This window comes from Lepidochelys kempii, chromosome 6, assembly GCF_965140285.1.
Source record: "Lepidochelys kempii isolate rLepKem1 chromosome 6, rLepKem1.hap1, whole genome shotgun sequence".
NCBI lineage: Eukaryota > Metazoa > Chordata > Testudines > Cheloniidae > Lepidochelys > Lepidochelys kempii.
The window spans coordinates 116,353,136-116,378,760 of NC_136385.1; the positions used below are offsets into that span (position 1 = coordinate 116,353,136).

General features: G+C 40.5%; 1 protein-coding gene and 1 long non-coding RNA gene across 6 annotated transcripts in view; one reads left to right on the forward strand and one right to left on the reverse strand.

Moving 5' to 3' along the window:
* Window positions 1-17,770, forward strand: part of LOC140913430 (uncharacterized) — a 38,611-nt gene extending 20,841 nt beyond the window's left edge. Inside the window, exon 4 of the long non-coding RNA XR_012159585.2 lies at window positions 17,490-17,770. This is a non-coding gene — a long non-coding RNA (uncharacterized LOC140913430). The remainder of the gene's footprint in view (window positions 1-17,489) is intronic.
* AKT1 (AKT serine/threonine kinase 1) overlaps window positions 1-25,625 on the reverse strand; it is a 115,406-nt gene that overhangs the window by 86,373 nt on the left and 3,408 nt on the right. For all 5 annotated transcript variants that reach the window (XM_073349807.1, XM_073349805.1, XM_073349806.2 and 2 more), the window contains exon 2: window positions 18,510-18,674. In XM_073349807.1, the coding sequence (XP_073205908.1) occupies window positions 18,510-18,555 (46 nt within the window). In that variant the 5' untranslated portion in view covers window positions 18,556-18,674. The remainder of the gene's footprint in view (window positions 1-18,509; window positions 18,675-25,625) is intronic.

The window sequence follows — 25,625 nt, forward strand, 5'->3', positions numbered from 1 at the left end:
TGTGTCCATTGATCCCCTGTTCCTGTTAGCTTTTGTCAAACAGATGCATGCCTCGTGCATATGCAAGTCATTTTATTTCCCAATCATTCGGCCACTTCAAGTGTTTTGACCATATTCTGACCCGTCAACAAGTATTCTAATTGAGGAAGAAGGGTTTCTTCACAGCAATTTTATTACAGGGTATAAATGTTTTCTACCACCACCACTCACTTCTGAAAACAAACGAATACCTTAAACCCAGCAGCAACAGAAGAGAGGATGAAAGGAGAGAGAAAGGCTAGATTACACAGAAGTTATTTTTGTCTACTTGAAGTGATGGGCACAGACAACTAAATATAGGATTTCCCAAAGCAGGTGAAAAAGGAAGATGACATGAGCCACATGTTTAAAGGATTCAGAGTAACAGCCGGGTTAGTCTGTATTCGCAAAAAGAAAAGGAGTACTTGTGGCACCTTAGAGACTAACCAATTTATTTGAGCATAAGCTTTTGTGAGCTACAGCTCACTTCATCACATCACTACATCACTGCATCCGATGAAGTGAGCTGTAGCTCACAAAAGCTTATGCTCAAATAAATGTGTTAATCTCTAAGGTGCCACAAGTCCTCCTTTTCCTTTTATGTTTAAAGGAGATGCCAATACATGAGCTGCTCCACACTCCAAAAAAGCCACACCCCTCAATTTGCACATGCAAGATGCAATTTTACTCTCCATTTCTTTATAACCTCCTTTGGATAAATGGCAATAGAAGCCTTAGGCAGATAGATTTCCTGTCTCTTACCTGTATGTGTATAAGTACATACATATACACACCCAAACACAGAGTCACTGTAAAGGATCCGTGTTAAGCTCAGCAGAGTGTGAACCTTTTCCAGTGGCATTAGATAGAAATTCCTTAGAAAAATATGTTTGCACACACATTTGGGTATAAGCTACTACCTGAATTCAAACATTAGGGAATGTTGCTGTCGTCGTCACTGGTAACAACAAGGATGTCGTTTTTATATAAATCTGACTACTTATACCAAAGACAATTTCTGTTTTATAGTTTGCTCAGATTACAGTCTATGCCACTTGAAAAGCTTGTGCGTATAACAACTGAATTATTCTGAACTCCACGTTTGGAGATATAACACTAGAGTTTGTAACTTTTTCTTTAAATCTACTTTTAGTGTTTAAATTAGTTTTTGAAACATGCTGCATTGATAGTACCAGAGTCTGAAGCCTTCTATTTAATCACTGTGACTATGCCTGCAGGGCAAACATGAAAGCTAGCTCATGTACAGATACTTGGGTTCCCAGACTTTGTAGTCAGTGGTCCAAACATCATTTAATAAGGAAGTTAATTGCAAGGTTTTATTTGCAATACATTCAGACAGTGAGAGACAGAAAGACATACAGGGGAATACATACTGCAGTGATCAGCTCTGGGCTTACGCAGGTGCCCCATTCACATCAGCATTCTAACCTACTACTAGCTTGAGAAGCAAAAGAACGGTCAGGAGGATGCTACATAGAAACATTCTATCCATCTAGCCTGGGTGCTTATATGGCCCCTATTACCATAATATCCAAGTGCCTCACAATCTCTAAGGTATTTATCCTCACAACCCTCCTGGGCAGCAAAGCAGTATTATTCTCCCCATTTTGCAGACAGAGAACTGAGGCACACAAAGACAAGGTAACACAGGAGGAAGTCTGTGGCAGAGCAGGGAATTGAACTTAGGTCTCCCAAGTCCCAGGATAGTGCCCTAATCATGAGACCATCCGTTCACCACTTTGTTTCACTCTCTTCTCCTATCAACCAACTAATGGAGACTACCTATTCCCTTTCGGCAATAGGAGTTGGGGAACGTCTGCACACTTCGTGGGTCCCTTTCCTACTCCAGGCAAGTTGAAAGGGGTGCAGCACACGTGCCACCTGCACTGTAGACGTGCGCACCCGTCTTTCATGGAACGGCTACCGCCACTTTAATGTGGGAGGAGCTTCTCTTATAGTCAAGGTTCTGCCCGCTTTCAGGAAGTCTGTCTCTCCCAACTAGGTAAAGAAACTGGTGTCCCTGATCTTCAGCATTAGCCTGCCTCTGGGTGAGGGGAATCACACACGAAGCATCTGAAATAAAGGAAATTCCACAGGAGGCAGGAAATTCCACGTTTTTAAAAACGATCAGTGAAACACATTACAGAGGCAGGCACATGAAGCATGCATCCTCCAACCACCTTACCTCTCTTTTCCAGGTATTTTGTTTTAAAAATAAATAAATAAATAAATAAATAAATATAGAAACGCCACACCAATCCAGCTTACATACTGATGAAGCTCCATACACAGATCCTGGCTTCAGATTTCAGGGTAGTGATGAAAGTCTCAGACCCAACACCAGGTTTCTCCATAAGCAGTGGACAGCACAAGATAGCCCCTCTCCCTCACCACGTCTCAACCCCGTCCTTGTGTGGTCACCTTTCAGAAAAAGAGCATGGATCAACCTCTAATGTCCATCCTGTCCTCAGCTATTTCACTGAGAGCCACCAAGAGCACAAGGTGTGATAGGGAGAGCTACAGCAGCTGGTAACATTACAGTGAAGCTTCAGAACTGCCATCCAATGGCAGCAACTTTTAGTCACTATTATCCTGGAACAGTTTCAAAATTAGCGACCTAGACATAACAAGGGTCCATTATCCTGTTACTAACTACCTAAGCTAGCCTGTCTCCCCACTGGAGGTGGGTCCTCTACAATCACCACCGTCAGGGAAAGGGAGAGGTGTCTGTCATTCCAATACCACTGGGTCTTGTTGACAAGTGTTAGCACTTTCCACTCTGCCCAAGCACTGGGAAGGACAGAAATGCTTGGATCAGTTCTGTCTCAGGCACAGGGCATGACATGTCAACCAGTGAGCCAAGCACAGCAGCAGATCAAGTGAGCTGTAGCTCACGAAAGCTCATGCTCAAATAAATTGGTTAGTCTCTAAGGTGCCACAAGTACTCCTTTTCTTTTTGCGAATACAGACTAACACGGCTGTTACTCTGAAACCTGCCTCTACTTTGTCATTTTGGCCTCCAGTTTATCCACAGAGACTGGAGGGACAGGTTCACTGACCAAAGGCCAACTCTTCTGCACTAGAACAGGTAATCTAGTGACCCTAACCTTTAAACCTCACTGATACAGCATGAATTGAGACCATGTCTTGGATACAGCATTGATGCAGTGGACAGCAGCAGCCACAGGCAAGCTGTTGTGGCTCCTTGATCTTCAGCCACCCAGTTATGATGGATGTTAGAGTAGGCCCCCTGCTGCCGTAACTCAGCCGCTGGCACAAGGTAGCAGACTGCGTACATGCAGATCACGCAGAGTAAAGCTCAGTCCACCACACTGCCTCCCGACCACACCTCACCCCTGCAACTCCCTCTCCCTCCCCTTATGCCAAGAGATCACGAAAGCAGCTGGCATCAGAAACAGCTCTGTTTTCTGACAGCAGATAGCCAGTAGGGAATTTCTGTGTAGGGGAACTATCTCTGGCCATTTTAAGACCACTTTTCATCCTTACTGGACTAGAGAATTGGCCCCACGTATTTAAAAGCAGGAGGAAACTGTCTGTCCCAGTGACTGGACCGTTACACTAAATCAAAAAGAGTAATAATGTCTCTATACTTGGTTACCCCCTGAACTACTTCTCTTAAACAGCCTTATTTTCAATTTATCTGAACACAACATACAGAATACTAGCAATGGAGAAAACCTGCTGACAACAGGGGGAATGACTTTTTTTTCTCCTTGGATAGGACAGCGATCAGCATGGTTTCCGTCACAATTAATATTGGGCAGGATGAGTGCTCATCCAAATAGCTTTGGTCTGGAAATCAAGCCGCCCTTCTCACACACAGATCAGACTCAGCCCTGCATGAGATTCCAAGCATTGGAGAGACTCCCCAAACACTTTAGCACTTGTACTTCCAGCCACAGCCAAGAAGTCAAGAGAAAATCAAAGGCGGGAGGGGGGGGCGGGGAGAACAACACAATTAACCATACTTTTTCAAACTCTTGGAAAATATTCAGGTCAAATTTAGGGAGACGGGGCTGGTTGGTTTATCGAAGTCTGTTTGGCCACCCTCATTTTATTCCTCTTAGCTCCAGTCTTTGGTTGGAAGGTATAAAAGCCAGCAGAATGATGAACACTCAATAAATATCCTGTATGTATAATGGTTAAACAAGTAGAAATGAAAATTCTGAGTTCTCCCATGCTTTTATTTCACCACATGAATCATAAGAGAAATTGTCCGGCATAGTACATCGTCAGAGATATGTACAGACACTGAAGTGTGAATGTATGTTTACAACCACACATCCTGTTGTGTCATTCCATTTCTAAAATGGTACAGCGAAAGAGAAGTCTCCAGCACCATCTGGTCTTGTCATTATCACACCCAGTCTAGTCAGTCACTAAACAGATCTGTCTGAAACAAAGCTAGACAGTCCAGCTCCAGTCTACTAGCCTTCATCTGCTGACAATGACATAAGCATTACTCCAACTTCAGGCCTGAACATGTTACCCCTAGCACAGGTAGGAGAGGAAGCGTCAAGAACACTGACTGCTGCATGAACTTACCACCAATCAACTAGCCAGCCCAATGACATTATCTAAAAAAAAAAAAAAACAACTATTTAGAAAAGATATAATAAATCTGATTTTTCTATTCTAAATAAAGCCTTCTAGATTCTAATACTTTTGGGGAGAGAGCGGTAATTTTCCCTTTGTATTTTACTCGCTTTTGATTTCCATGAATACCCAAGAGGCTTCAGGACCATGTAGGACACAAAAAAACAGTAGCTTTGGACATATCAGTCTCTTTAGGCCCAGAGGTACTGTTTCAGCTGATAAACTAGTTAAAGTTGCCATATGTTTGAGAGAAGCCACTATTTCAGAGAGAAGGCCTCCTCCTCGACTAAACTGAGTCTCTGACATACACACACACACAATGCTAAACTCTTTTCCAAAATTACAATTGGGATACAAGAGAAAAAAAAAATCAGTAATCTGCAAGATATGCCTAAACTGCAAGAGGTGTTGTTGTAATAATGACTTATACGTGGCTGGCTAATGATTATTACCTACCAGTCACATGGCAAATGTTTCATCTTTGCCCATTTTATAACCAGGATTTTATATTCTCTCTGTTGACCAAACAGCCATGGCCATTTTAGACCTTTTGCTTCTTTTGAAGTTAGGGGTAGTGTGTGTATCGGAGAGGCTGGAATATCTCCAATCGTCAGGAACAAGAAAAGAAAAAAGAAGTGTTAGTAGCAATTGCCAAAGGATGAAAACCAACAATATGACAGGCCCCTAACGCAGCAGAAACAGGATTTTCTAAACTGAAAAAGTACTTAACAGGTCTGCACCAGGAGAATATTCAAAATCAGACCTGCTTGCTCCAATGACAAGAATAAGTTTTTCCTGCTTTCTCTCCTCTAAATGCGCAAAGCCCAGAATGGCTACAGAGAAGACAAGCTGGATCCCATTCCATCCATGCTTCATTGACAGAAATGTTTACTATGGTCCAAATGGAAGGCCAATAATTCTTTTATTAACCCTGCCAGGCTTTCAGAGATCAAACTGAGTTTGCAAGACTGATGGTGAGGCAAAAAGACAACCTCTTTCTACCTGTAAACTGAAAAACGCTGATCTGGAAATGATTGACACAGAAAAGCATGGAACCCACAGAACCTTTTAAAACACACAATCTGGACTGGAACCTTACTTCATGTTGCACAGTCAAAGCTTTGTTTAGGAGACATATTTTCCTGCCTCAAACAATTCTGTCACCAGGACAGTCTAGCTTGGACTCAAATGCTGCTCCCAGTTACTCTGTGAAGCCCAGATGAAATCAGTTGGATTGCACCGGTTGTAACCAAGAGCAAAAGATGGCCCTCCATCCTTCAGGAACGCCCACCACCTCAATATGCATTTACCTGGATCCTTCCAGCCCTGTGACTTCCACAAACAATGCACACTCTTCCTCAGCCTGCTGGAACACGTTATTCTGCCTGTCCTAAATATAAAACTCCCAACAACATGAAGAACAACATGAGGAACCAACATCATAATTAAGAGGAAGATGGTGTCGCTAAGGAATACCAAACATCTCCTCACAACAACTTAGGCTTTACTCAGGAGTTGAACTTCAGGGAAACAAAACAGTTTTTAGGGTCCCAGAAATAAAGCATAAAAAGACAGAAAGAAAGAAAAATATCTTAATTAAAAGCCATTCGTCCAGAGACATTCAACATAGCTGCTCAGATTTAGTTTGCCAACTTAGAGCGTGCCTATACTGCAATAAAAGTCCCCCCTCACAGACGTTGCTGGCCAGGGTCAGCTGACTCAGGCTCACGGGGCTTGGGCGCAGGGCTAAAAACTGCAGTGTAGACATTCAGGCTCGGGCTGGAGCCCGGGCTCTGAGACCCACCCTCCTCCTGGAATTTCAGAGCCCAAATGTCTACACGTCCATTTTCAGCTCTGCAGCTCAAGCCCCATGAGCTTGAGTCACTTGACCTGGGCTCTGACACACAGCAGACCTGAAAACAATGATAGAATTCCGGGGAACAAATCTGCAGGACAAGATCAACGGTGCATTTATATTCAGCCAGCAATATACCGTGAATGGATAGTTTCGTTTTTGAAATGAATGTTTGCATTGTCCTCTAAAAAATGCCACTCTCACCTTATGTTTTTAATATTGGAAATTTATAATTGTGGAAGGAAGTGCTCCAGGAGCCAAAATTTACAAATTCTTACCATAACTTTGGAACGGTAAACTTTTCTAGTGTCACAAAGGCCTAGTCTCCAAGGGCTTTTTTCAGAACACACACACACATTTGGTGTCTATTAGTGTGAAGAATACACATATGAAACGCCAGTGGATGCACAACCATATACCACATACTGCAGATTTCATTTCTTTTATACTTACCTTTGCCTTTTCTTGCTGCAAGGGATATCTAATGACAGTTGGGAGTCGGACCTGTTTTCTGCCTCTCTTTGCTTTTTTTCTCCCCCAAACCCACACTTTAATACACTCTGATTTTAATTACAAATTAAAATAGGTGACAAAACCCCAGTTCTTATGAGCAATGTCTGACAGCATACACGCAGGATTAAAGGATTCTGACAAGGGAATAACGGTCAGTTGCCACCTTTCATGGAATTATTTTAACCAGAGTAGAAATCCTTAACAGTAACCTTTTAATATGTAAAAGGCACCTTCTAACAATCTAAACAAAAGACCCAAAGCCATAAAACTCTCAATGTTGTTGCATTATAAAGACAAATCAAACATTTTGAGAGTCAGCACTTTTTTCTCCCATTATCTTAAGTTATAAAAAAAATCTTCCAACACATATTTCAAAAAGAAAAACAATAGAAAATCTAACTTGATCTAAATGTATATAGTTATCTTTCAGTTTTCACAACCTCTCCTAGCACTTGTGTGTATGGAGTAATATTGATTAGCTAAAACAAAGCCAAATGGTACATTTAAAAAACAAACAAAACAAAAAACTGACTTTGAAATATTGTTATGAGAACAGGGGCAAGCTATGTAAACCCTTCAGTTCTGTGGATTCTTTGTATTCACGATTATTGTCACAAACCGAAAGGCTCATATTCCCTACTAAGCAAACATTTACAATTAAATCCATTCTGCACAACACATTTGCATTTTGAGATAGAATAGTCAGTTGTTCAGCTGCTGTGATTTAGATGGATTGGTTCATTATTGCTGCAGTTCGTTTTCAGCTACACTGTATAACAAAGGGGTGCCAATGTAGTCTGGAATGGCTTTAAACTCTAAGTATTCTTCCGTGATGATGTAATTTAAGTATTTCCCCCCATCTCTCTCTCTCTCTCATTAAAAAAAAAAAAAATATCAAGGTATCAGGACTTCACAGGCTAAACTTCACTGAAAACGATGAAAACAATTGTGCTCAGAAGGGTAGGTTCATGAAAGTCAGTGGGAAGGTTATTACTGGGGAATAACTGACAACTTCCCAAATATGAAAACTGTATTAGTTTCCTACTTCTCACTTGGAGGAAGTTATTAATTATATTATGGGGGGGGGGGGAAATAACACACCCATATCATGCAGGCAATTTAAACTATATCAAGAGAGCACAGAGAACAAGGAAACAACAATTTCTAGTTTAAAAAATTAGAACCACCTCATGGGATAAACCACGAAAATCTCACTGCAAAGAGTTTTTCAGGTTAAGAAACAAACCATTATCCCACTCCCTTAACCCCTGACAGGTGAGGGACAATGCCAACGAACTGAAATAAGTTAGTTCTCCAATTGAGGCCCCCTTTTAAAAAATACAACTTTCTCTAAGGTAGTCCCAATCTCAAATCTAAGCATGTTTCATCAATGACAGTGAAAAGTCATTATGCGGGTGCAGTCCACCAATATAAACATGGTCCTCACCAACATATAATGGCAAAGCACAACAGCAAAACCAAGAAAATGCTATACATCGCTTGCTATTACAACTCACTGAGGGCTTATCTACTTGGGAGCACACAGGAAAATTAATCCAAATTATCTAAAGGTGTGAATTTAAAGTGGATTAGTTAAACTGGATTAAACCTAGGTGGATGTTATTCTTCAAAATTCAAGTGCCCTTAATTCACTTCCGAATTAGGCCTTAATTTGGTTTATCTTAATTCCCTTCCAAATTGAATTGAACTAAACCAAATTAAGGCCACTTTAATTCAGAATAAGTGGGTCCACGGTGAGATTTAACATTGTTTAGTTAATCCACTTTAAAAAATAATTTGGATTAAATTTTCCTGAGTAGACAAGTATAGCATACCCTCTCTCATGTCCAGAAAATAAAACTCTAACTCTAAAATTACTTCCCCTCCCCAGAGCAAGCAACACTGTCACATGCTAATTAGTACCATTAGGCTCAGGCCTTGCGCCCAAAACTTTGAAATTAGGGGCCTAGTCTATGCACCAACCTGCACTGAAATAACAAAAGCTGAAAATGCAAACTGATCTAGTTTCGAGTATTTTGGCACAAGTATTTTTATTCTAAAATAACAGTGTCCACACGTAGACTTGCATGAAAATAACTAACCCAGCTTAGTTAAATCAGAGAAGATTTGAACGTAGATCAGGCCTGGGATTAAGAAGTAAATGTCTTCAGCTGAGGATCACTCACTTTACTTGGTTTCACCAGAATTTAATTTTTACTTAAAGCTGATTTTTTTAAAAATTCTATTGTAACTGTGATCTGGAAAGTAACATTTGAATTTAGATAATTAATACAAATAATTCTATTAGAATAGCGCCTACAGATCTTAACCAAGACCTACATGTATGAACACAGAGAATGAAGCAGTCTCTGCCCTGAAGAACTTACAGTTTAAAACTCAACATACAAAGGAAGAAGCAGTATCCCCATTATAGAGATGGAGAAAACTGCGGCATAGGGAGATTAAGGTCTGACCCACACATAGTGTTTACAGCGATATAAACATTTTGGTTAGGGGTACAATTTTCACCAAAATTGTTATAGAACAGCTCCTAGTGTGAACATTTATACTGGTATAAAAATGCTTTAAACCAACATAGCTTATTCTCCTAAATTTCGGGGAATCAACTACACCAAAATAAGCACCTTTATACTGTTATAATTGCGCTCATATGACCGGAGTGGTACCATTTTAACTGGTGTAACCTGTGTTTAGACAAGGCCTAAATGGCTTGACCATGGTCACACAGGAAGTCTGTGGCAGAACCAGGAATTGGCCTCAGATATCCTGAGTCCCAATCCAGTGCTTTAACCACAACATGATCCACTACATATGATTAAATAATAAGCAGGGCCTAATTTTGTAGGCATTCTTGTTAAGTTATCTGGTCAGTTTTAGTTTGAAGCTTACAGTAATGAACAGTGTAAACTCAGTTTGCAAATGATTTGTTTGTGTTAAAAATTGTTATATGCAAAGCAATACCATTTACTCATATCAATGGGGCCCTGATTTTCATTTTGTTGGCTGTTTTACTGGATAATCTGAGGAAGATAAAAATCAGTTCTGACAGAGTTCCTTATTGATTCTGTGTGTACTAGAACTATTATTTGAAAATAGTAATACACTAATTTATTAAAGGAGGTTGAACCTTAGGTTTTTTTAGGCATTTTTGAATTAAATATCTAGATGTAATTTATCAGATAAAAAGGCAGTTTGGACATAATCCCAAAATAGAAAACTATATAGCCCTGTTAAATTTCTTACAGTATATGCTGAAGTTATTCTTTTACACTGCTAGCTTTTTAGAAATGTATCATGTTTGCCTCAAGACCCCTTCATGGGAATGATCTCAGTTAATGGAGAGACCAACAATATTGCTAAACCTAAGCATTAAAAAATTATGAATCATTCTCCCGAAACCATGAGACTTAAAAACTAATACAATTTCAGTTCTTTTTTCTTTGCCTTTTGGTTTTCAAGCCTTTGCAGTACACTTAAGTCATGTTTTCAAGCTTTCATTTACAACCATGAGCGTTACAAACTTTCACTTAAAAAAAAAAAAAAGCAAGCTGAGATTCTCATGTAATCACTTGACAATTCCTAGAGCTGGGACTTAAAAATACCAAATATCACAAGACTTGTGATGAAATCATGGAAGTTGGCAACGACACTGTAAGCAGCCATGACTCCCATAACACCTACATTCTGCTGGAACAATGGTACCATACACCTCAAGAGGAAGAGTCTTTTTGTACTTATGAGCTACTGCTTTTCCAGCAACTGTGGAACTCACTCCCAAGACAGATCATATTGCCCACCAAACTCAGGACCATCAGAAGAAAGGCAAAACCCACTTCCCTGGCTTGTGTGTCCCTCTATGATCCCCACCAAAATCACATATTAAAAAAAAACAAACAGCATCCTACACAATGAAAAGGAAGAGAGATCCCCTTGTGTTCACTTTATTAAACTTTCAAGCCACTCAGACACTGCACACTTATGCTCTTGGTAAAAGAACTTAGATCCTGGACCTACAATGCACTCCCTCCACCCCTCCTGAGCCCTATTGATTTCCCAGATTCTGCCCACACGCAGACCACTGCATGATCAGGGCCTTAGATGGGTACTTCAAAATACTCCCTCCAAACTCACTCAAAAATTAAAAAGTGGACAATTTTAGCCTCCTCCCCACAACCCTCAATTTATAACTTCTGTGTACCTCTCCTATAATCAGAGATGATCAAGTCTTTGTTGAATAAACTGATGATTCTAACAATTCTTTTTGGACCAACTGTCTTTTTTCATTATTGGCTCAGTTTAGTGGTGGGAGCATAATCCATGAATTCTATAACTTTTTCCAACTAAAAACATTCTAAAAATAAGCTCTTGTTATTCCACCCCCACCCCCACCCCATTTAGTTGCAAAGTATAATTCCCACAAATACGAACTATATCACACCTAATATGGTGCTATTGTTTCTCCATTCTTTTTCTTCCTCTTTCCTTGTATGGTTTCCTGGTTTTTGTTCCTTTTTTAAGACACACATTGCACCTGTAGTGTGATACATGCAATACCACTGGGGTGAGGGGAAGGGGAATCTATTTTTAAATATATTTTTAAAATTAATTAAATCTTATAAAAAATCTCTTAATAAATATTTCCAATATGTTTAGCCTGCATCACAAAAGAAAAACATGGCTTAGAGATATATTTCCCAACAGGCCACGGAGTTATTACTGGAAGATGATTCAAAAAAATGTCCATCTGAATGAAAGGTTAGCATATTAAGTAGTAAAGTCTGTTTCTTGAATGAAGCTATGTCCATCAACTGTCCTAGTCATCTTTAAAGAGTTTTCCTTTAAGAGTACTTTGCAGATTAAACAAATAATGTCGCATGGCAGCTACATTCTGCCACAGATGTATGGTTCTTTTCTCTACATTCTCTTTATCCTGCTTTCAGACTACCCCCACTCAGTACTCTATTTCTTGCTAAGCCCAGACTTGATGATCTTACATTACAGATAAGTGGGAAAACACATAAGCCATTTATTTACTCATTCTCCCAATTTATTTTTTTTTTCAAATATGTGTATGTACCAAGGACTCATGAAAACGAAAAAAATAAATGATACAAGTTAGAACTAGAAATATTGTAGGCAGGGACTGTGCAACCTGCCCTACAAAGCATTACCAGCTCACATTAAGCTGGGCTTGAAAGACTCCAATCCCTCATTGCTGAAACACAAGCAAGGTGGTCTTTTAGTGACATGATCTGATACTTATTAAGGATAAGGCTGAAACTTAATTCATTTAGTTTCTGACAGACAGTAAGCAAAATGTGAAACTACGTTTCCAGAGGTGTAGTGACAGGGCATTAATCTAATGAACTGCATAGTAACATAAGATATCAAATGTGCCAGCATCTGATCTCTTCTTTGTATCATTTGATCGGAAAGTCTATATAGTATCATGCTTACACAGGGGTTCCACGGCAAGTCATTTATAAACATAGTGAAAAGTATCTGGCCCAGTGTAATTCTTGAATATGGGGGGGGAGGTGGCAATTTCATTTCTTCAAAATTCAAAGCAGAAGCAGTCATTTATTTTTAATTAAAAATTTATTCCCAAGAAACTAAAAGTTTTGACCAAAATAAAAACTTTTCATAACAAAATCTGTTTTGCTCAGAAAGATATTTGCCATTGGAAAAAAGTTTCAGTGGAACACTTTTGACTCTACTCCCGTGGTAGCCTGTTCATGCCCTTCCTTCCTCCAAGCAATCTTTAATCTCCCTTCAGTCAGCCTTTTTGACTGTTCAGTGCTGATGCCACCTATGTTATACTGGCTAACCCTGTCCATTTGTGTCCTTTGCCATCCAGAACAGACCATCTCCAGTGCTTTGCACTCATTCCTGCTTCTTACAATCTCTCCACAAATAATTCCATCAGTTGAGATTTTCTTTTTAAAATAGTCTAGTGACTAGCCATTATCACCTCATATTTCTCCAGATGTTTTGTGATCTCATCCTTTCTTAATGTCTCTAGCATCTTGCCTACCACCAACGTCCGATTTATTGGTCTATAATTTCCTGGTTCCTCCCAGCTCCCAGAGCAGGACAAGAAAGAGACAGAAACTGAGAGCTAGAGCACACAACTATTGCACCTTGTGTTGAAAAAGTGACCAAAGCGCAAAGCCAAAGACTAACATTGTTTATCAAAGGTTCTTTTTAACCCTAAACCTCAGTAGCAACAGATTTCCCTATAAGATACAAACCTTCAGCTATATACTTTGTTATTCTCTTTAAAACAAAGGAAACAGCAACTCCTTTCCCTTCATTATGAATCCCTCCCTTCCCGCCCCCCCGCCCCACTTCGTTTCTTGTTCAAACCCTAGCTTACTCCTTTTCTTTCCTCATCACCCTGCTTTCTCCTCTGAAGTATCTTTATACTTTGCAGCTGGCATCTCCTGATGTGTTTTAAGATACTCTGTATCAGGTGCCACAGCCACTCCTTTGAAATACCATGAAAGTCCGCAGATCCTTAAGCTAATCTGAACCTTGAAGGTTCTGGTTGCACGTGTCAGTGGGAAAAGCCCAAAATTACATTGCAGGAAGAGACGAAAACTCCCCAAAAATTGAAGAGCCAAGTAGGGGGCAAGATGATAACAGAAGAGAAAAGCAGTAAGAGTTGAAGGGGAGCAGTAACACTGTGTCCCAGGGATTGCCAAACAAGCCAATCGGTGGAAACATGATCATGTGACCCTGGTTCAATCGATACTAATAGATGAACAGTTAAAAATATTGACTGGCTCTCAGGGTAACAATGTTAAAATATTTTAGGCTATGTTACACTCCCTCAGCAGAATGGAGTGTGCATCAACCCAATGGTTTAATTATGCATATCCTGCAGTCATCTTATGCTGTGATTACAACAGACCTCACAAGATAATCAAGTTGGCAACAGGTCAACGCCTGGCTTGGAGATCTCTGAAGAACACCAGCTATTCAACAGGGGGTAATGGTCCCTCCATGTCGGAGCAGAATCAAGTCTCCAGTGTGTCAGTGGAAGGCATCCTGCCACTGGAAGCACTATCTTACAAATGAGACAAGGAGCCATTTGTCATTAAAAATCTGGTAATATCTGCCTGTTGGTCAGCCAGATACACAATTGGGTAATTACAGTCTACATGCCTAAAATCCTTCTGCCGTTTCTGCTGGACAAGGTATTCTACGCTTGTTGGCTTTACTGCTGTGTGGTGCTTGTGTTCACTGTTTAAAAATACCACCACCACATTTGGTACCTACCGGTGGACAAAATCCCTGTGTAAATTTGTAACTGCTTTGGGATTCCCATGAGGATTCTTATCTCCTTATTTAGCCCTGACAAAATTCTCATCTGTATACACTATATACAAAAGAGAAAATCCCTTCCCCAAAGAGTTTACAACCTAAATAAGAGAGACAGAGGATAGGACACACTGGAAAAGGCAGATTTAGGGATGGAGAGTTGATATTGGGAGGACCCACTAGTGTGAACAGATGAATGAAAATGGGAAAAGGAAATCATTAGGACCTTGAGACTGGTATTTACTTCAGTCTAGAAGAAATTCCACATAAAAGGGCACCCATCCAAATCTCTGGGTGCCACGGACATACATTTAGAAACACAGTTACATGGAGTTTCAACATCTAAAACCATTCAGAGCAGATGATTTTCTCCTCCCTCCCGCATATCATTTAATCATCAGTCACGGGACTTATACCGCTTAACTGACCCGTTATGCCTTCCCACAAGACAAAATCCTAGCCTCCAATGTCTCGTCCCTCTACCAATGTAACACCGGGTACTGTATGTGCATGCACATATACACCCCTAAACATGACAAAGTCTAAGTTACTCCACTCCAGGTTTTCCACATGTGCATAAAGAAATACTGCAAAGAGAGGTCAGGGTTTCTAACTATTGTTTTCATATGTATAGCTGATGAGCAAGCACTTGTTCCATCCTGATTAGGGTTACAGAGCTATGTGCTGCCAACTGAAAAAATAAAATGAGTTCATTCATGAATTCTTATACATCTGATTGGCTGAGGCTAGAAGTGTCATGGAGATAGATGCCCCGGCCCCTCCACAAATAAATATCTGAACTACTGGAAGTGGCATTTCCCAGCAGTCCCATGAGTCAGTCACTTAAAGGAACTATCAGACATGCACAGAAAAAGATGTTGAATTTCATTTCTCCATTTATATTTTTCACTTTGAAACAAAAAAAAAAAGACAAGAAAGCTACCCAAGAAAGTCATGCTACTTCTATTTCTACCAGGTCAAAAACACCTGCTCTAGACATTAATGGCATATAGAGCACCTGCCGTCCAGAAGGGCTCCAAAGCCCTTTGCAAGCTGATTTACACATACACAAATCACTGCAACCACTGGAACGCAGCCACCGCTGGGGTGAAATGTAGCAACTGTTTAACTGCACACAGCCATGCTGTTCTACTGTTCAGGACAGGAACTAAAAGATACCTTATCCAACTGAAACTGAGGAGGGAATATAAGGTAGGCAGAACATAATTACCCAAACTGGCATTTGGCCAGTTGGGGTTAACACTGATTACACTTGTGAAAAGAACCATGGGATCTTTAAAGACTGCAAGCAGTCAGGATCTCGGTTTTACTTGTTACCCAAAAGACAAACTGTATATGTTTACTATATCTGTAATCCTCCCTTTGTAGTCCTTCCCTACAGTAATTACTTTTTATGTCTTCTTTCACAAGCTCACAGTACCAGGCATCAGTTTTGGAAACTTCCTCTGGCTGGAGCATTTAGCCTTGCAGAACTAGCAAATTAATCTGGTCTTTTTCAAGTGCAGATCTATAACAAGCATTGTAGCTGTGAAGTCACTTAAAAAACAAACACACTCATGGACCAGCCTCTCTCCCTCCATGCAAGTGAATCAATTTTCAAGACCAATCTCATCATTGCTGCCAATGAAACTCAGAATATAGTAAAAAGAACAGGAGTGCTTGTGGCACCTTAGAGACTAACAAATTTATTTGTGCATAAGCTTTCGTGAGCTACAGCAACCAGTCAGAATATAGTGGAGCTTAGCACATGTGGTATCCTGGCAAGCAAAGAAGGGGATACTGCATCGCTTTCTGAAATCTCCCATCAGCAGGTTAGTGAAGTAACATTACCAGTTGTGTTTCGCTACTGAAGTGGAAAGAAATACGTGCCAGAGTATTCATCAGGAAGGGGACAGGAAGAGGGGAAAAGCTGTGCAGCAACCACGATAAATAAATGGGGTTTACTTAGATGCAAAACATCAAGATGAATATGCAAACTCCGAGCACAAAATTAGAATCTCAGATACACAGCATGCACTACTATTTACCACACCAAAAAGAAAAAAAAAAGTTACAACACACATGGTCAGCAGGCGGTCTTGTCACATTAAATTACAGATTATAATCTCTGATGCCTGGAGGGCAATAAAGTGTCTCTAAAGGCATTTAGAAATCAATTCAAGAATCTAGAACCAAAATGTCCCCCCAGCTATATTGCAAAGTAAGAAAAAACAGTACGTGTGTTCAGCTCATCTTTTTATCGTAGGAAGCATAGAAATTTCAATTTTCAATATGAGGGTCACTGTCATCTTGAAATCTAGTCAGACTGTTAAAAAAAAAAAAAAAAGAGAAAAATAAATAGTTTTGGATACTACATCTGCCCTTGAATTCCCCTTGAACAATGTCTGTGGATTTACAACAATGCTTTCTTATTTAAAAAAATGTTTCTCTCTCTCTCACCGTTCTTGTGAGAAAAAAAACCACCTAAACAGAGGAAGACTGACTACAATAAAACTGCATAGACGAAGTGCTGCCAACGTGTGCGCACACACAAAATACACATTTCCCTCCAACCTCTTTCAGTTATAGTCATGTTAGCTGTTACTAGGTAAAACAAAATATTCAGGCAGAAATGTGATTTAAGTCCACAGTGTCCCTTTAACTGAAAGAGTTTCTAGGATCCTAAAATGGAAAATAAAATGTAAGCAATTCTTTTCCTTGGCTTGTTTTACCCAGTCAAAATGTCTCTCTCAAACATATTTATTGCAAAAGATAGTTTAGATTCTTCAGAACTATCCAGTGACATGAATTAAGATGTTATACATTTCTCTAAGCTCTAGAGAGGGGACATTTACGTGCATAAATGCTGTTTGAAACAAAACTGAATAAAAAATTATAGTGCTTTCATATGGCCATGTCAAAGTCTCCTGACCAATCATCAGACGAGAATGGAAAACTAAAGGCTATAACAGATTTTAGAAAAAATAATTGCCCTTTTATTTTAACAACATGGATTTTATCAATTTTATTCTTGCAGAAGAATCTTTAACCTTTATCAAGGTTATGATAAGGAATGCCATCTTCTTCCCCCAAAAATTATTCTGTACCTTTGCACCTTCAGGTTATATTACTTTGCTGTTGCAAACTTTCCAGAAAAATCCTGAGTCTGCAGAAGCAGCAAGCTGGAGGATACAAAATCTGGAAGATACAAAATCTGTTGTTGTCTACAACAAATGATGAGATTATGAAAAGCACCTAATGATGTTCTCTCCTTTCCAGGAAGCAATAGTACAGTACAAAGAAACAGGTAAGCCAAATACCTGATAGCATAACAACACTGTTCCTAAGGAAAAAAAATCATACAATAAAATTTCACTTACTCTTAGCAAGACCTTGAGGGAGTGGGGGAATGTCTCGTAATGCAACAGGATAGAGGGACATGCAATTACTGTGTCAGTTATATTTCAGCTTTCTCTGCCCCACCTCTCATACAGAAGGACTTTATTAAAGTTTTATTTTACCAGTGTTAAAACAGATGTACATGGAGTGTGCAAAATTAATGCTACTGCTCATGTCTTGGGTACAAAGAGTGAAAGGGTTTTTTAAAAAAAACAAATCAACCAAACAGTGCATTCACTAGCAAATCTACATGGGATCACAGTGGGATCACAGCATAGCTAATAATCATTGTATCCCTTGCTGTCCACGTGAAGATTCATCTTGAGAATTATATTTTCTGGTGATACATGCTCACAGATAGAACAGCTACAGATATGTTATCCCCATTTAAAATGATACCATAGAGACAAAATAAATTGTCCCACCATTGCAATAGTCCAACTTTCAAGTCTCTATTTTAAGGAGCCTCTTTTTTTCTATTAGCGTAATTTTCAAACCAAACAGTGAAGACACTGAGTTTTCTGAGAAAAACATAATACACACATTTCACAGAGTCTTGCATGCCTCATGGAAAGTCATACACCTTTCCTATGTATATTTAGTATTAGGAAGGGTCAGATTTTAAGAGAGAAAAATAAGGAAGAGCTATTTAAAGGTATGTTGTTAAAGGTGAGACCAAGCCAATTTGTTGGTTGACCCAAACGGACAGTGTTCCTTTAAATGGGAAGGAAAAGACACTTACCTCGCTTGTGAAGCCATCCTTCCTTCACTATTGCTACTTCATTCATAATGGCAGGAATGTCTCTTGAAAAAACAGTTTATGCCAAAAGATCACCCCACTGTTATTTCTGGATTCCAGCAGAAGGGGCCACGGAAAGGGCTTCTTTCCTCTCTCTTTCAGCTATTTCTAGAAATTAAAAAAAACAAACAATGTTTTGCAGCATTTCACATATGTGCAGTAAGGAACACAACAGAAGGTAGCTTATATATTGCTGTTTTGATTACAAAGTCCAAATGAGGGATTTGTTCTTCAGAAGTATTTTTATTTGGGGGAAGAATGGGGATGCCAAAGTGAATGTCTGAGGAAGTTCTACCTAGTCACTCAACAGATAGAACAGCAATGTCAGTACAAAACCCTACATTAGACACGGACTGCAAGTCTTAATCCAGGTCTCTTCCGTCTCCCCACCAATAAAAAGTACTCCCCAACAGTAATTTTATCCAGTCTAGTTTTTATATCCCTCAGTGTGGAAGCTTCCCGCACTTCCTTTGGGAAACTTCTACAACCTAATGCATCTCAACGTCAGGAAGATTTTCCTAATATTCCACTTCAGTTTTACCTGTTAAACTCATCCCATTACTCTCACTGACCTCTCTAAGCAATTCAACTCCCTCTTAAATGAGCATATGGTATCTTGGGTAAAATCATTTAATTTTCTCTTGTCATAAATCAGCCCCTACATCCCCTTGCTCTTGTTGCTTGAGGCCTCTGCTTATGCAGCCCCAAACTGTGTTCCTTGGTCTTCCTGGCTATTATAGTTCTCTGTTTGCTCTCCACTATCACCAGGAGGTCTGTTTTCCAAGTTTCGCTCCCTCACTGAAAATCCTTCTTTCCAGAACTATAACCTTGTATTATCTTCCAAACTGAATCTGATTTTGTTCCTTATTTTCTGCCCACACTGCCAATTTCTTCAGGTTTCTTTTTATAAGTCCTCAGAGGTATCTGCAACTTTACCTAGTTCAGTATAACAGGGGAGTATCATTAAAATGTAATTTATGCCAAATTCCAGATAATGGTGAAGATATTAAAATAACACCCCCTCACACCCCATCCCCAGCAACTAGACACACATCCTTCTGCTACTGAACTCAGTGCACTGGCTAAGATAAGACTGGACAAACAATAAGGGCTGTTATTCACTCCTCTTCTGAAGGGATCACATCTTTATGCCTATTCAGTCCATGACATCTCTACTTGGATTGGCAACAAACATAGCAGTCATGATGGGGATAGCAGTCCATTAGGAACTGGACTAAGGTCAACTAATTTCATGTTATCCACTGATGCGATCACTGATTGTAACAACCTCTTGCCATTATGAACCTGGACTACGACTGAACATCTGATAGAGATGGGAGGTTCCATATTTCATTGCCAGTACTCTGAGCCAGCCAGAGCTTCTGTCTAATGAAGTTAAAACTGACTTATATCAATCACTGTAAATATAAACTGTGCAACTTTGAGTGGGATGAGTTGTGAGAGAAAGGAGGTCAGGTCCCTGTTTGTATTTCTGTGAACTTTCACCAGTTATCAGAGTTCTATATCTTTAGAAGTTACACCCTGTATTTTTCAAATAAATAAATAAATTCACTGTTTTTCCAAGTTAGTAATCTGCCATTTCTCACTTCTTATAATTATCAGCTCTAAGAAACGAGCCTGAGATTTGCCTGCCGGGGGAGAGGGGGGAATACAAAAATCTGATCCTGGAACAGACATGTAGGAATTTCTTGACATCACAGACAAGTACAGAAGAATTATATGTCACAAAATGGAGATGAGTTTCACCAAGAAGGTATCTTAGGACAAGCACCTTTTGACATGCAGCTAAGATAAGACTGGACAAACAATAAGGGCTGTTATTCCCACACACCTACTGACAGTTACACCAAGGCATCAATGGGAGAACAGACCTCATTTAAAGCCTTCTCTCAAATACGGAGTTATCTGCAAAGTGTTGAATAAAATCCCTATGATTATCACAGCTACAGTCTGAAAATGGAATTGCTGTGTGAAAGTTAACACACATTACTTATTGGTATAACACTATGCCACAACAGGTTAGGGTACTGTACATCATACCCACGCACTGAATTTAAAACAATGGAAATAAGCAGCCAACCCCTTTTCCACAGTCACTTGGTGAAAGAGAAAGTTAAAAGCAAAATAACTAATTAGTAGGAAGGCTAATCCCCCGATTAGAAGAAATAAAAAACAATGACAAAAAGGTTTCTGGAATTTCAGGCTGGGTGATGCCATATCCATCTGGAATCACAAACCTATATATTTGCATAGCACCACCTTATTTATTATGGGCTTGATTGTCAATTTGCGCAGGGTTAGTAGCAGCATCTTATTCCGCTACCCCTGAAATAGCCCTAGGTGGACTCCTCCTGAAGGTCGAAACAGCAGACTGGACTTCTACATAGAGTGCTTCCGCCGACGTGCACGGGCTGAAATTGTGGAAAAGCAGCATCACTTGCCCCATAACCTCAGCCATGCGGAACGCAATGCCATCCACAGCCTCAGAAACAACTCTGACATCATAATCAAAAAGGCTGACAAAGGAGGTGCTGTTGTCGTCATGAATAGGTCGGAATATGAACAAGAGGCTGCTCGGCAGCTCTCCAACACGAGTTTCTACAAGCCATTACCCTCTGATCCCACTGAGAGTTACCAAAAGCAACTACAGCATTTGCTCAAGAAACTTCCTGAAAAAGCACAAGATCAAATCCGCACAGACACACCCCTGGAACCCCGACCTGGGATATTCTATCTACTACCCAAGATCCATAAACCTGGAAATCCTGGGCGCCCCATCATCTCAGGCATTGGCACCCTGACAGCAGGATTGTCTGGCTATGTAGACTCCCTCCTCAGGCCCTACGCTACCAGCACTCCCAGCTACCTTCGAGACACCACTGACTTCCTGAGGAAACTACAATCCATCGGTGATCTTCCTGATAACACCATCCTGGCCACTATGGATGTAGAAGCCCTCTACACCAACATTCCACACAAAGATGGACTACAAGCCGTCAAGAACACTATCCCCGATAATGTCACGGCTAACCTGGTGGCTGAACTTTGTGACTTTGTCCTTACCCATAACTACTTCACATTTGGGGACAATGTATACCTTCAGATCAGCGGCACTGCTATGGGTACCCGCATGGCCCCACAGTATGCCAACATTTTTATGGCTGATTTAGAACAACGCTTCCTCAGCTCTCGTCCCCTAAAGCCCCTACTCTACTTGCGCTATATTGATGACATCTTCATCATCTGGACCCATGGAAAAGAAGCCCTTGAGGAATTCCACCATGATTTCAACAATTTCCATCCCACCACCAACCTCAGCCTGGTCCAGTCCACACAAGAGATCCACTTCCTGGACACTACAGTGCTAATAAACAATGGTCACATAAACACCACCCTATACCGGAAACCTACTGACCGCTATTCCTACCTGCATGCCTCCAGCTTTCACCCTGACCACACCACACGATCCATCGTCTACAGCCAAGCTCTGCGATACAACTGCATTTGCTCCAACCCCTCAGACAGAGACAAACACCTACAAGATCTCTGTCAAGCTTTCTTACAACTACAATACCCACCTGCAGAAGTAAAGAAACAGATTGATAGAGCCAGAAGAGTTCCCAGAAGTTACCTACTACAGGACAGGCCTAACAAAGAAAATAACAGAACGCCACTAGCCGTCACCTTCAGCCCCCAACTAAAACCCCTCCAACGCATTATTAAGGATCTACAACCTATCCTAAAGGATGACCCAACACTCTCACAAATCTTGGGAGACAGGCCAGTCCTTGCCTACAGACAGCCCCGCAACCTGAAGCAAATACTCACCAACAACCACATACCACACAACAGAACCACTAACCCAGGAACTTATCCTTGCAACAAAGCCCGTTGCCAACTGTGCCCACATATCTATTCAGGGGACACCATCACAGGGCCTAATAACATCAGCCACACTATCAGAGGCTCGTTCACCTGCACATCCACCAATGTGATATATGCCATCATGTGCCAGCAATGCCCCTCTGCCATGTACATTGGTCAAACTGGACAGTCTCTACGTAAAAGAATAAATGGACACAAATCAGATGTCAAGAATTATAACATTCATAAACCAGTCGGAGAACACTTCAATCTCTCTGGTCACGCGATCACAGACATGAAGGTCGCTATCTTAAAACAAAAAAACTTCAAATCCAGACTCCAGCGAGAAACTGCTGAATTGGAATTCATTTGCAAATTGGATACTATTAATTTAGGCTTAAATAGAGACTTGGAGTGGCTAAGTCATTATGCAAGGTAGCCTGTTTCCTCTTGTTTTTTCCTCCCCCTCCCCCCCCCAGATGTTCTGGTTTAACTTGGATTTTAACTTGAAGAGTGGTCAGTTTGGATGAGCTATTACCAGCAGGAGAGTGAGTTTGTGTGTGTATGGGGGTGGGGGGGGATGTGAGAACCTGGATTTATGCAGGAAATAGCCCAGCTTGATTGTCATGCACATTGTGTAAAGAGTTGTCACTTTGGATGGGCTATCACCAGCAGGAGAGTGAATTTGTGTGGGGGGGTGGAGGGTGAGAAAACCTGGATTTGTGCTGGAAATCACTTTAGATAAGCTATTACCAGCAGGACAGTGGGGTGGGAATAGGTATTGTTTCATATTCTCTGTGTATATATAAAGCCTGCTGCAGTTTCCACGATATGCATCTGAGGAAGTGAGCTGTAGCTCACGAAAGCTTATGCTCTAATAAATTGGTTAGTCTCTAAGGTGCCACAAGTCCTCCTTTTCTTTTTGCGAATACAGACTAACACGGCTGTTACTCTGAAACCTGTCATGATTTGGGAGTCATTCTGCCTCCTGTTCCAGGGAGGGAGTGGCAGCATGAAGTACAACATAGACCAGCATGTTGGAGAGGGTAATTACACACTGCCAGGCACACCCTTGCTCCCTCTCAGCCTCTTTGGGGAGAGGGAGAAATAACATAGTGGCTCTGTGCACTGAAGTGGCAGTATGGCACAAAGAATTAAGAGGCCCATAATACCCTTCATGCCAGCATGCAGAAGAGGCCAGAGTCGGGCCTTATATTCTTTATTCAGCTATGCTGGTGTGTGTGTTAGTGAGAGCAAACTCATTTAAAATATCTTCAATTCATAACACGGGAAGGTGGGATGTCTTAGTGCAGTTGGACATAAAGCTGTATCTAGCATAACCTCACTATACCTGGTGCAATTTTAATTGCACATCCAAATTATATCTAATGCAATTCAACAGAGAGAGAGAGAGAGGAGGGTGTTTATTTTTAAAGACACAATGGTAGCACAAAGATCTCACATAGGAAGAGGCAGTCAGCTCTCCTGGGGGGGATCTATGCATTAGTGAATATGGACAAATGAAAGGTATGCCTTTTGCACACGCTGAAAAAATGGATGATCATAAGGCTCATTAAGTAACTTTAGGAATGGTTCCCAGTGAATAGATGTCATTTGAGGTGACTATGGGCTGCTTTTAGAGCCTGTATCTGCATGTGACTGAGTGACAGCAGGAGCTGCAGATGAACAATTCTTCCTTTCTCTCTCTTTTTTTAAAAAAAGATTTGTTTCTATGACACCTTATTCAGTATCAAAAGACCACCTGTACTCATCATTCAGACAGATTAAAATAAATAATTATTTATATAAATAATACCTTGTGTCTCACTGCTGACTATTCTGCCAATATAGGGAACAGTTGATAAGTACGTGCATAAAATTAAGTTGTGAAAATTCAGTACGCTATTAATTTTAGAAAGATACATCATCTCCTTATGTACTAGCATAATGAAAGCTGTCTTAAGGGACCACCCAAACTAATCTTCCAATAGAAGGTAGAGCAGAACTATACTCAATATATTTGGGGCAGCCTCTTAAGACAGGAAAAAAGAAAAGGAGTACTTGTGGCACCTTAGAGACTAACTAATTTATTTGAGCATAAGCTTTCGTGAGCTACAGCTCACTTCATCGGATGCATCCGATGAAGTGAGCTGTAGCTCACGAAAGCTTATGCTCAAATAAATTAGTTAGTCTCTAAGGTGCCACAAGTACTCCTTTTCTTTTTGCGAATACAGACTAACACGGCTGTTACTCTGAAACCTGTTAAGACAGGAAGTTGCCTAATCAGGGTGCTCTCTTTTACTGTCTTTCAAATGTGCCCCTTTCCTGTTGTAGGAGCCCCATACAAAATTAAGAGATGTACCTGTTCTCCTCTTACAGAGAGCGCTCTCCTGCTCAGGAAGAGATTTTATTTTGTCTTCATTTCCTGCACAATCTGTGGAGCCAGGCCATGCTCAGGGGGAACATGCTGGGATCTTGGTAACAGAGTTGAGGGAAATACCAGCACTCTGCAGTAACAACTGCAGAAGCAGCAGACTCTGTAGGCAGTGCCCTATCCTCAGTGAAAGGATTTGAAAGGTAAAGTATCAGGCTTTCATTTTAACAATATCCCGTGTTCCCTTTAGCTGGAGAAAGTTTTAGAAAGAAAAAACCCACCCCTTGTTTGGCAGTCTCTTGGGTGGTCTCAAAGATTGTAGTAACTGTCCTTTTGGGTAAAAGAGAAGAAATTTGTCCAGATGAGCTGGAGCTGTTGTTGCTGGTGCTGCTGTTACAGTCTGAAACTGTTTTTCGTTCTTTTATTCATCTTAATTAAAAGGTTAAAAGGATTTTTAATGGTGTGTTTGCCATGGTGCTAAGCAGGCTGAGGTCTCTGTATATCAAACCCTGGACCTCGCTTAATACTGTTTAATGTTGGACACTGACTAGGTTGTGTTAACACCTTTGCCCCATTTATTCCATCTAAATTCATACAACAGGTCAACCCAAGCAGTAACAGATCCTCCAGCCTCACCCTTTTATCTCTATCTTGACTTGTATGTTAGAGCCCCACAAATTCCACCATCATTTCAACGAGAAGAACCATTAATTCCACTGTGTTCACAGGCTCGATACCAACTGCAGGTGTGGGGAGGTAGAAGCCGACCCACAGCCATCAAATCCTAATGACTAATTTTC